This window comes from Oncorhynchus nerka, linkage group LG2, assembly GCF_034236695.1.
Source record: "Oncorhynchus nerka isolate Pitt River linkage group LG2, Oner_Uvic_2.0, whole genome shotgun sequence".
Classification (NCBI taxonomy): Eukaryota; Metazoa; Chordata; class Actinopteri; order Salmoniformes; family Salmonidae; genus Oncorhynchus; species Oncorhynchus nerka.
Window position 1 is genome coordinate 26,793,198 of NC_088397.1, and position 12,259 is coordinate 26,805,456.

A 12,259-nucleotide genomic window follows, 5' to 3' on the forward strand; every position below is an offset into this window, starting at 1 on the left:
TACTTTCCGAATGCACTGAACATGTTTAATATTACATAAACATAGCATGTCAAATGTGCCATAACCTTCATTTGTTTTTTCCTCTCTGTCAGGTTAAGGAACGTAATTATTCTAACAAACTATTACTAAAGTTAAAAAGGCATTGGATTGGTGTAAACTTTGGAAAGAGTTATTTCACCAGGGGCTTATCCTTTAAATCCAAGTCACATTCGGATTGTTTTATAATTGAAACCAAACCTATGTCCCAGCCGTCAAGTTGCATGGAGTCGTCTCTACTGGCTAAAAGCCTGGGCAGTGTTTTTGAGGACTTTCACCATTTTGATTTCATTAACGTCCCAATTCATTGTCTGTTCCTTCCTGATGACCCAGTTGGAGTCCTGATGCCAGGTCATTAGGAATAATCACCCTATGAATTTTACTCATGAAGAAGAAAAGTGACTTTTTAGATGAGATGGCCTCAACGGCACTGCCCATTCTCTCACAGATGCCATCGTGACACAGAGATGTTATGTCTATGGTCCAGGCCCATCAACTTATATATTACAGCGCCCAGAAGTGACATCCTAAAACAACAAATTTCTCCTGGCCTCCCACACATAGGCTACTAAATATAAAAACGAAATAAACATTTCTATCAAAACAAACAAAATAAAAACTAGCAAATCAAGTCTAAAAACTATTTCTAATCAAAATAAAAAATGAATATTAAATAACAAAACTAGAATAACCTTGCAGCGATCACTAGCGGTTGTTCAAGCTATAAATGATGCAGAGGCCGAGCTGCTAGTGACACAGCGTGAGCTTGCTAGATGTAGCCTATCTTCCTGCTAACTGAATTAAACCGTCAACATTGTCAATGTTCCTAAAAATGAATGTTGAATAACAGAAAACAAAGTTACAAACCTGCACTATAAACCTTTATCTCAGATTTCAGGATGACTTCAAGCAGCCCCTGTAGACGTCCGTTGTCCTCTTTCGATAGATAAACGTTGTCCTGGTAACTGTTACTCTGATATCGTTTTTGCAAATGCTTTGAATATCTCATCCACAGCACCTGGTTAAAAATCACTCTCAACAACTCCAATTTAGATATTTTTCAGATAATGCCAATGGCTAGCTTGTGTTATGTTCTGTCACCCGTGAAGCCAACAGGAGTAATGAAGCACTTTCGGGTCCAGTGTAAATATTTCAAAGTTAGTCATGTCACGTGAAACTGTCAAATTAATAATAAAGGCTAGAATGATTGTATTATCAACATATCTTATACTAGTTATAAAACACATAGACCTTGAAGTAATTCTGATTTTTTTTTTTAACAGGGCTCCCACTCTTTTCAATAAATCATTACATAACTTTTCCATAATGTTTTATCATGATTTACAAGGAAGACAGTACTCAATAGGGGGCTAAAAACACACAATAACTACACACGAAGTAGGTATTATACATGCGTACATAAACAATGTATCAATTCTCTAGGTTTGTTCAGGTAGAGAATGGCTACTGGTGTCTAGTGGGCTGAACTGGAATCTAATGGTCTCTACTGGATTCAATAGGACCAGTTTAAGTGACCGTTTGAGCTAGACTCGGTTACAGCTTGCGTCAACGTGGATTTCATCAGATCAAGATAATTGTATCACTATCGTTGGACCAATTATTTGACAGATATTGTGCAGTGATTGCCTGGCAGGGTTCACATGGAAAGTTATAAAACGAGACTAATATAATCAAGTTAAAAACTATGAACAATAGTAACAATAGCATTTCGCTACACTCGCATTAACATCTGCTAACCATGTGTATGTGACAAATAAAATTTGATTTGATTTGATTTAACTTGTCTGTCTGATGCCCTTCCCTACACAGGGCACAGTCATGTTCCCGTGCATTCTCTCCCTGTGTCTGCTAAAGCCTTTGTTTTGAAGCAATCATCACTTAGCCTATATTGTCTCTTCTCAGTGTGTATTCTGAAGACAATTCAATGCACTTCCGGCACTTAAGCATTTGACAGACACTTGTAAGATTCCTCCCGTGTGAATGTCTCATACACAATGTCAAAAAAAGGCAGTCGTGAAATATTTTCTAGTCGTGGCAGTAATGTGGTCTCTCCTTTCCGACGTCCCAGCCAATTCAAACAATTAGTGAAATATTTACAACAATCCTGACAGCAATATAGTTTATCGCTCATGTGATTATCCTCATATGAACTCATGTGACTAACGCCAGTTCTGAAAGATCTGCTACTATAGCGACAATGATGTGATTTCCCTCGTGTGAATCCTCATATGCGTTGTCAGATTACCTTTATGACGAAAATATTTGCCACAATGACAGCTATACGATTTCTCCCCTGTGTGAATCCTAATGTGACTACTCAAATTACTAGGACGAGCAAAACATTTGCCACAGACCAGGCAGCGATGTGGTTTCTCGCCTGTGTGAATCCTCCTATGAAGTGTCAGCTCACCAACTCGAAAAAAACATTTGCCACAATCATGACAGCGATGCGGTTTCTCCCCTGTGTGAGTCTTTATGTGATAGTTCAGATATCCAACTTGAGAAAAACATTTGCCACATTCACCACAGCGATGCGGTTTCTCTCCTGTGTGGGCCTTCCTATGCAATTTGAAGCGGTCAAGCCGAGTGAATACTTTGTCACAATCTTGACAGTGATACAACTTCTCCCGTGTGTGGGTCCTCATATGAGAATCCAGTGTTCCGACCTGAGTAAAACATTCACCACAATCACTACAGCAAAATGATTTATCTTCTGTGCGACTTCTTTGCACTGGAGATTTCAGATCCATGGATTTTCTACCATTCGAGCTTTGTCCTTTTTCTGTCCATGTCTTCTTCAATTTGCACTGAGGATGAGAGTCACTGGTTGGCTCTGAGGAATAGTCTTCCTTCGATTCTGTTTTGATCTCTTCAGTAGAGGCCATTGTGTCTTTGTATTCTTCACTTTGGGTTTGGGAGGACTGAGTTGGGTACTGATCATAGTCACTTTTCACCCAGGCAGGAGTGAATACAGAGTCTTCCTCCTCCTGAATGATGCTGAATTCCTCGTCTTCCTCTTTAATCTGTATGGGGTTCCAATTATATTGCCCCAGACTGGGGCTCCAATCCTGCTTATAATGCTGCTGCTCAGGGGGAAACTCCACTTCAGAGACAATGAATTGCTGGAAATCTGAAGGGAAGGAGAAAAGAGTAGTTAGAATTTATAAGCTGATGAGCTAGGTACTGATGATCTGACATAAGATAAATGGGGTCTAAGATATCCTATGCTATGTTCAGGATTTCGCACTCATCTGCGCTGTTGTTGATTGACTATTATGTACGCAAACTGTTTGGGCCAATCATTTTCACCAACAGCCGCAATCTGGCTCTAATTATTATAATGGCGGGGGCATAGCTCATTACTGGTCTAAACAACAATAATGATCCATAAAAAAACACAAGGATAGTACAGCGAGCGACTGTCTTCAGTAATCTCTGTTAACACAGACGTAATTGGTCAGCTGCCCGATTAAGTTCTGGATCCATACGTGTTAAGAGAAGAGACACTAGAACATGGAGCGGAACAAGAACGAGGAGCTCCACCCTCTCTCTTTGCAGGTTATGGGCCAAAAGTCCCCTCCCGAAATTCTAAAGATGCTATCCAACTGTGAAATCGTGATTTGTAAAAAAAAAAAAAAAACATTTTTAAAACAGGAAATATCCAAGCACCGGAACTATTCCTGCTCGTTAGACACATCTACGGTATCATTTATGTTTACATAGTCTGTCCACAAGAGAACGTCTACAGAGGATGTACTTAATAAACATGGATTTTACATTGTTTATTATATTCACATTTAAAATGATTAATATTGACTGCAAATTACTTAATTTCTCTCGCTATATGAAACCTGCACTATTGATTGTAGAGTTAGAATCCTAGAGCCGGACAAAGCCCAAACACCCAATCAAACCTGATATTTGACTGGAAATGTCTGTGGAGGGAGGTTTGCCTGATGTCTCAAACCTGAATTTAATTCCACTGATTTATTGACAGCTCCACACATTCTGAAACAGACTAGAGGTCGACCGATTATGATTTTTCAACGCCGATACCGATTATTGGATGGCCAAAAAAAGCCGATACCGATAAATCGGCCGATTTTATTTATTTATTTTTACTTATTTGTAATAATGACAATAACAATACTGAATGAACACTTATTTTAACCTACTATAATACATCAATAAAATCAATGTAGCCTCCAATAATGAAACTTGTTCAATTTGGTTTAAATAATGCAAAAACAAAGTGTTGGAGAAGAAAGTAAAAGTGCAATATGTGCCATGTAAGAAAGCTAATGTTTAAGTTCCTTGCTAAGAACATATGAAAGCTGGTGGTTCCTTTTAACATGAGTCTAAAAAAAAGACCTAAAGTTTTATTACAAAAGTAGTTTGAAATGTTTTGGCAAAGTTTACAGGTAACTTTTGAGATATTTTGTAGTCACGTTGCGGTCACGTTTCGTGGAGAAAAAAACTGTGTTTTTCTGGATCAAACACGCCAAATAAAATGGACATTTTGGATATATAATTAATCGAACAAAAGGACCATTTGTGATGTTTATGGGACATATTGGAGTGCCACCAAAAGAAGCTAGTCAAAGGTAAGGAATTAATTATATTTTTATTTCTGCGTTTTGTGTCGCGCCTGCAGGGTTGAAATATGCTTCTCTCTCTTTGTTTACTATGGTGCTATCCTCAGATAATAGCATTGTTTGCTTTCACCGAAAAGCCTTTTTGAAATCTGACATGTTTGCTGGATTCACAACACGTGTAGCTTTAATTTGGCATCTTGCATGTGTGATTTCATGAAAGTTTGATTTTATAGTAATTTATTTGAGTTTGGCGCTCTGCATTTTCACTGGCTTTTGGCCCGGTGGGACTCTACCGTCCCACATATCCCAGAGAGGTTTTAACTGACTTGCCTAGTTAAATACAGATTAAATAAAAGTGTAAAAAAATGAAAAACTGACAAATCAGTGTCCAAAAAAACACTGATTTCCGATTGTTATGAAAACTTGAAAATCGGCCCTAATTAAATCGGTCGACCTCTAAAACAGACATCCTAGAATTTGTTTGTGCTAACTTTAAAACAAGGGGCGTTGTATAAAACTCATTCATCAGTGACTGGATCGTCTCCAACCAATCAGAGAATCAAAGCCAATGTTGTGATTCATCATTTTTGTAGGCCCCATCTGGCCCAACCCATTGGTTTTCTGGGACCAAAGCAAATCCTGACTCATCGTGGAGAAGAAATACTAGTGGGTGTGGCATTTGGCTAGGTAAGTTAGTAGGGCTGGGAATTGCCAGGGACCTCACGATACGATCACGATACTCAGGTCGATATGTAATTCAATTCTCACGATTCTATATGTATTGCGATTCAATACTGTGACTATTACCATCCAAACATATTGCTCACCATATGTCTGCTGCAGAGGGACGAGACAGCCATGAGAAAAGAAGTTTGGATCAGTCAAGGAAATAAAAGTGCTGAAAAAAGATGGAGAACAAGCTATGAAGGAAAAATACTGGACCTGGTAGAGCCAACTGGCGCAACAATATTGCAATAGAGGCCTCCCGGGTGGCGCAGTGGTTAAGGGCGCTGTACCGCAGCGCCAGCTGTGCCACCAGAGACTCTGGGTTCGCACCCAGGCTCTGTCGTAACCGGCGACGCACAATTGGCCTAGCGTCGTCCAGGTTAGGGAGGGTTTGGCCGGTAGGGATATCCTTGTCTCATCGCGCACCAGCGACTCTTGTGGCGTGCTGGGCGCAGTCCGTGCTAACCAAGGTTGCCAGGTGTTTCCTCCGACACATTGGTGCGGCTGGCTTCCGGGTTGGATGCGCGCGGCTTGGTTGGGTTGTGTATCAGAGGACGCATGACTTTCAACCTTCGTCTCTCCCGAGCCCGTACGGGAGTTGTAGCGATGAGACAAGATAGTAGCTACTAACAATTGGATACCACGAAATTGGGGAGAAAAAGGGGTAAAATTCAAAAAAACAAAAACAATATTGCAATAGTCAAAACTATCCAATATCTGTCAAAAATAATGTACTTGTATCATCCACCCCATTACTAGTATTCAGGCTATATGGAGGTAGCTTGCGTGGTCTGTGGTCTGCAGCAGCTCGTACGGGCCTGCACCTGTAACAGCTCATACGGGCCTGCACCTGCAACACCTCTGTATGACAGAGGAGGCACTAGTAGTGTGTATGTCCCCTATGCAATCATGCAGTCCAATGCATCCCGAGTGAGATTAACAGATTCGAGTCCCTCTCTACCTAGGTGAAGTTGGGATATGTGAATTATCATTTGTGATTTCTTACTTCAAATGGGCAGCGGTTCGTGTGCATATGATAACTGTGAGAGTAGTTTCCAAATGTTCCAAAGTATTATGTCTCTGTCCCTCTCTCTCACCCTCCCCATCTCCTTTGTAACAAGCCGCCATATTGCGTCAGACTGCTAGGGACCTGTTTTAATGTATTAAGTGTGTATGTTTATCCTGTGTTACCATTTAGTTAGTTAGTAAATAAATAAACCAATTTGTGTCGTACTGAATCATAAGTAAGGCTGTTTTTTTGCAGATGTAGGTTACGACTGTTCAGAATTATGATATGAGGTTATGATTAATACATTCACTGTTTTATGGATGTGATAGGTAAAGACCTTTAGAGTTTAATTCAGGCGATGGCAAGTCTTTAAACAACCGCTCTCGTGGTGCCCCAAATCCTAATGAGTTAATTGTTACATGATGAATTTAAATCGGGTAACAATTAAACATAGTTGATTAATAGGGGCGGCAGGGTAGCCTAGTGGTTAGAGCGTTGGACTAGTAACCGGAAGGTTGCAAGTTCAAACCCCCGAGCTGACAAGGTACAAATCTGTCGTTCTGCCCCTGAACAGGCAGTTAACCCACTGTTCCTAGGCCGTCATTGAAAATAAGAATTTGTTCTTAACTGACTTGCCTAGTTAAATAAAGGTTTTAAAAAATTAGAAGTCATCTGATTAATGAAAGTCATGACAGCCTATTAAATCATTGTGAATGACCTTGGTCCTAGAGTACACCCATGTCGGGCATATGAAGAAAAAAACTTATTTTAAATTTGGGACAGTTCATCTTCAGTTTGGGACGATTCTGGAATGGTGATGAAAAAAGTTAATCTCGATGTCGCAACCTAGCATTGGCCAGGAAGTCAGAGGAGAGAGAGAGAGAGAGAGAGAGAGAGAGAGAGCTGTGCACAACGGAGCAGACGGGAGGACAGAGAGGTTCCTATTAACTCCATTACTGGCTGTTCAGAGGGATGGAAGTCTGCAGCCACACATGAATTACATTTTTTATTTTTTATTTTCATAAAACAAGACAAAAAAGCAAACTGTTGGCACGTTTGGATTTCTATACTCCAGTTGAAAATATGATTATTTTCGAGCAATACCATTTTACAAGAATGTTCAGAAAAAACAACATACGTTTTAACCATTCACTATCATGAACCAATAACAAATGGAGAAATGGAGAGAACAAGGTAAAGCAGTTGGATTTAACACGGAACCCAAAACGGTTGCGCGGGTGCGCCATCGTGCATACATTTATTTTGCCCCCTCACACCAAACGCGATTACGACACGCAGGTTAAAATATCAAAACAAACTCTGAACCAATGACATTAATTTGGGGACAGGTCGGAAATCATTAAACATGTATGGCAAATTAGCTAGTTAGCTTGCACTTACTAGATAACGTTAATTTGTCCTATTTAGCTAGCTTGCTGTTGCTAGCTAATTTGTCCTGGGATATAAACATTGAGTTGTTATTTTACCTGAAATGCACAAGGACCTCTACTCCGACAAAAAACGACCAACCAAATCGTTTCTAGTCATCTCTCCTCCTTCCAGGCTTTTTCATCGTTGAACTTATATGGTGATCGCATCTAAACTTTCATTGTATTACCACAACTACCGGCAAAACCGTTCGTCTTTCAGTCACCCACGTGGGTATAACCAATGAGGAGATGGGAGAGGCAGGACTTTCAGCGCGATCTGCTTCAGAAATAGGAATGAGTTCTATTTTAGCCCTTGGTGTCGCAGACGCTCGTTGCCGCGCGCGAGCAGTGTGGGTGCAATAATTGAATAACATTGATTTCTAAATTTAATTTGCGACGTGTCCGGTCTGGTCAGCATGTTAGATTGTCATTATGGAGCCACCTATTGGATTAAGGTGGTAACTCCTCTCTTGCTGCTGGAGCTAGTTTTCAGGCCTTTTTGGCTGATTTTAAGTAGTCATTTAACACGGGGTGTTGCAAACCGTGCCAATATATCCTCCAAACACCAGCTTCGAGGGCATTATCACTTTTATACAAGGGGTTATTGACATATCAAAATAACATTTTAATGAAAATAAATGTATTCATACTATATCATCTTTCCACAAGATATAGTCCCGACGACAAAAATCTAGGGTTGCTTCCCAAGCTGGGGGCGGTTGTTCGTTCTATTGGTTCGGTTGCTGGAGACACGACCCAGTCAATCAGTCTTTTTGTTCTGTATCTATGGACGTGACCCAGTTGTTTGTTCTAAATGTTTCATTGTGTATGTTCTTATCCCTTACTTTCTAGCTAGCCAACTAAGGCTAATTTACAGTCACGTCAAAAAGTGCAGCCAGATTAACAGCAACGTAGCCTTTGCATGCATTTGCATTTGTTTAAGCTGTTTTCTAGTGACATTTATTTGGATACATCCATAACGAGCTAATGAGGCGCAATTTGCCTGGCATAGAAAATGTGCTCACTTGTCAGGAAGCTAGCCAACAACACAGAAAACACAATCACTTCAAACTGAAGCTGAAAAGACTGCAAACTAGCTGTACTTCGTTTCGTTTTATATTTTTTCATTTTATATATATCCATAAAAATGATGCCAGTTGGTTCACGATTTCGATTGGCTGAGAAACACGGCCTGCCTGTCTGTCTCGTCCCGACACGTTCATTACTATGGGACAGCAGGAGATCGAATTTAAATATTGAAACTATTTTGCAAATGTCTGAGACAGACAGCAAGGTATATACAAATCTCTGCTGTTGAAAACAAAATGTTAGTCTAAAAGAAATGTGAGAATGTCTAGATGCTTTTTATAGGGGAGATCCAAGTTTATAAATTGCCTGGCTGGGCTGATGAGACAGTGGATCACACAGTCAGATGGAACAGAGTAAATCGGCTAAATCTATGACGTTAAAATGCCTGTGGCAATTTGTGGATTATAAACTGGGTGATTTGAGCCCTGAATGCTGATTGGCTGACAGCCGTGATACCTGTGGTATAGGTCTGATGTATGACAAAATATGTATTGTTACTGCTCTAATTGCCTTGGTAACCAGTTTATAATAGCAATAAGGCACCTCAGGGGTTTGTGGTATACGGCCAATATACCACGGCTATGGGCTGTATCCAGGCACTCCGGGACACCCCTCAGGCCTTATTGCTTAAATAGACAACGGCTGGAATGCGGTTTTAACCAATCAGCATTCAGGATTAGGCCCACCCGTTTAACAACCTGACAACCCTAAAGACAGTTACAAATCGATAGCCCACCTTCATCATCAGCCGCGGGGGAATTGCCGGAAGGACTGTTGGTTCTCGATGAACCACTGGTAACAAGCGTCTGTCCTTTGCCACTCACCGACATGTACCTCGACTCGGTCAGGCTGAGTTGCTTCTCTAGCATTTTGATTTGCTCTTTGCTTTGAGAGACTTCTACACTTAACGCTCCACAACAATCCTCTACTAATTTGCAAATCTCTGTCACGGCAGCGGAGGCTAGAATGTCCATGACGGAGCTTATCCGTTGATGCAAAACACTCGTCTCAGACATTTTAAGCCCTTGTTTTTTTTTAAACCGGTCACAAATACTTAATCTATTTAGATTCTAAACGGGTTTTTTTTTTGCAGCAGCAGCTTATTCACGAAATAGTCATACTTGTAAAGAACATATGGCTTATTGTTATCAATGTTTCGCCATCTTTGATAACTGTGTTCTTTCTTGGGAGCACATCCGGTCAGATTTTAGATAAACAAATAGTTAGAAAGCGCCACCTACCGCGTGGAGACTAGAAGGCGCATTACTCAGAGTCAAATGGTTGAGCACTAATTTAATTTGGTTAATTCTCTGACAGTAGGAATTATTCCTATGGTTTGCAGAATCATTGTTTAATAATTGAGTAAATAATGTGTTTTTATTATGGTTACTGGTTATCAACTTGAATAAAGGATCTAGCACTGGAGTAATCTTAACCTCAGACAAACTATGAAGTTGTATTAGTCTCAAGAGTTTAAGAAAAACGTTATTAATATTGTTCCTTTCTAGTACATATGCTTATTGTTTTTACCATAGATATAGAATATGGTCAGTCTTTTTTTTGTACACCATCTCTTACTGGAAATGGAAACTCTCTTATCCAAATAAGGCTGTAAAAACATTCCATGCAAAATGTCTCATCGAAACACACCCCCATATCCAGTCTACACCCTTTGCTGTATTTAACAGAGCCTTAGCCGAGCCTAAGACAGGTCTCAGTAAACAGGTGAATTGAGGCTCAATAAATAAATGGAGGATTCTACAGACTTTCTGTTCTCATCTTAAATCTTTTCTCATTCCATTTTATGCTGTCAATCAAAAGCAACATATCCAATGTTTTTTTTATATACACACACACACACACACTTAAAAAAAACATGTTTTACTTACACAATAATACCAGTTTAAGTACATAGAAATACATTTTTAGAGAAATTACAACACATATAACCTGTTGGCGAACACTTATTTAAAGTAACTGTTTGCAGTAAAATAAGACCAATGTTCAAAGCAGTGAGAAATCTTCATGCACTGAATTGTGTGTTGCTAACAAGATAGTCAACGTTGTGAAGCATTTTATGGTCTAACATGCGCAAATGAATGGGTATTGTGTGCCATGTGTGAGGTTCCTCCAGCCCTGGCCCACTACAAAAGGAAAATCGAAAATGTGTCATTTTAGTAGTTTAATCTGCCATATTTGAATCCGTCATACAGTTCTGAGACCAGGCTACCTGCCATTCATTTTAATGGGGAACACAAGTAAAGGTTAAATAAATAAAGTAGTTGCTGGTTGCAGTGCTCTGGGGCGGCAGGGTAGCCTAGTGGTTAGAGCATTGGACTAGTACCCGAAAGGTTGCATGTTCAAATCCCCGAGCTGATAAGGTACAAAATCTGTCGTTCTGCCCTTGAACAGGCAGTTAACCCACTGTTCCTAGGCCGTCATTGAAACTAAGAATTTGTTCTTAACTGACTTGCCTAGTAAAAAAAGGTAAAAAAAGAATTAATTTAGCAGATGACTTACAGGAGAAATTAGGGTTAAGTGCCTTGCTCAAATGCACAATGGCAGTTTTTTCCCACTTAGTCAGCTCGGGGTTTCGAGCCAGCGACCTTTCAGTTGCCGTTACTGGCCAAACGCTCTTAACTGTCTGTTCTTAACCACTACGCTACATACAGCTGCACTGCTGTCCCTTTCCACTAACAGATCTGATATCATGCCTAGCTGCATGAGTAAAGTATCAGAACCATTTTTGCTTAGGCCCAAGTGTTTTTCCGGACCATGTGACCAGAGTGAAAAATTCTGGGACCAAAAAGGTTCTGCTCACGTCACGTTGTCGGGGGACCCTTTCTCTCAGCTGGAGGTTGAATCCAGCGATCCAGGCGGTGGCTCTGTTGGCTGTTCTTGTTATCTGTTGCAGGTAACAATCCTTAGAAGAGGAGCTGGCGGAGGCCAGGCTGGCGCCCTGTTCGTTGCAGTGTTACTGAAAGGAGAAGGGGAGATGAGACGCGCGCACACACACACACACACACACACACACACACACACACGTAAAAAAGGTTGAGGACCCTCATAGTAACTATCAGTAAATACATTAAAAATATGTATATATATATATATTTTTTTTTTTTAAGTCTACAATGTACTATCATATTAATAAATTCACATCAAACTCAGACACTAATTAAATTGGGAAGCTTAAATTGTCCCCTCCATGTTGAATGAAGTTTCTGATGAACTCCAACAATGGAAATGAGCAGAGACCAGGCTTTGTGGAATTCCGCTCCGACTACATTGATTAGCCTAAGGTCAAAACATTTAAAAAATGTCAATTATGAAAAGCTCGCCCTGTACCTATA

The 12,259-nt window shown here is 40.2% G+C and overlaps 1 protein-coding gene across 1 annotated transcript; it reads right to left on the minus strand.

Moving 5' to 3' along the window:
• Positions 1–10,099, minus strand: LOC115133176 (zinc finger protein ZFP2-like). The gene is made up of 2 exons (XM_029666150.2): positions 9,643–10,099; positions 1–3,187 (listed from the first exon to the last, which is right to left on the minus strand). Exons 1-2 carry the CDS (start codon positions 9,920–9,922, stop codon positions 2,244–2,246), a joined length of 1,224 nt encoding a protein of 407 aa, XP_029522010.2. The 5' UTR covers positions 9,923–10,099; the 3' UTR covers positions 1–2,243.
• Positions 10,100–12,259: the final 2,160 nt, after the last annotated feature.

Excerpts from the sequence above, each read along its gene's own strand:
- LOC115133176 (XM_029666150.2), bottom strand. The coding sequence starts at position 9,922 with ATGTCTGAGACGAGTGTTTTGCATCAACGGATAAGCTCCGTCATGGAC. Across the intron at positions 3,188-9,642 it reads CCCCGCGGCTGATGATGAAG|ATTTCCAGCAATTCATTGTC; the intron begins GTGGGCTATCGA and ends CCTTCCCTTCAG.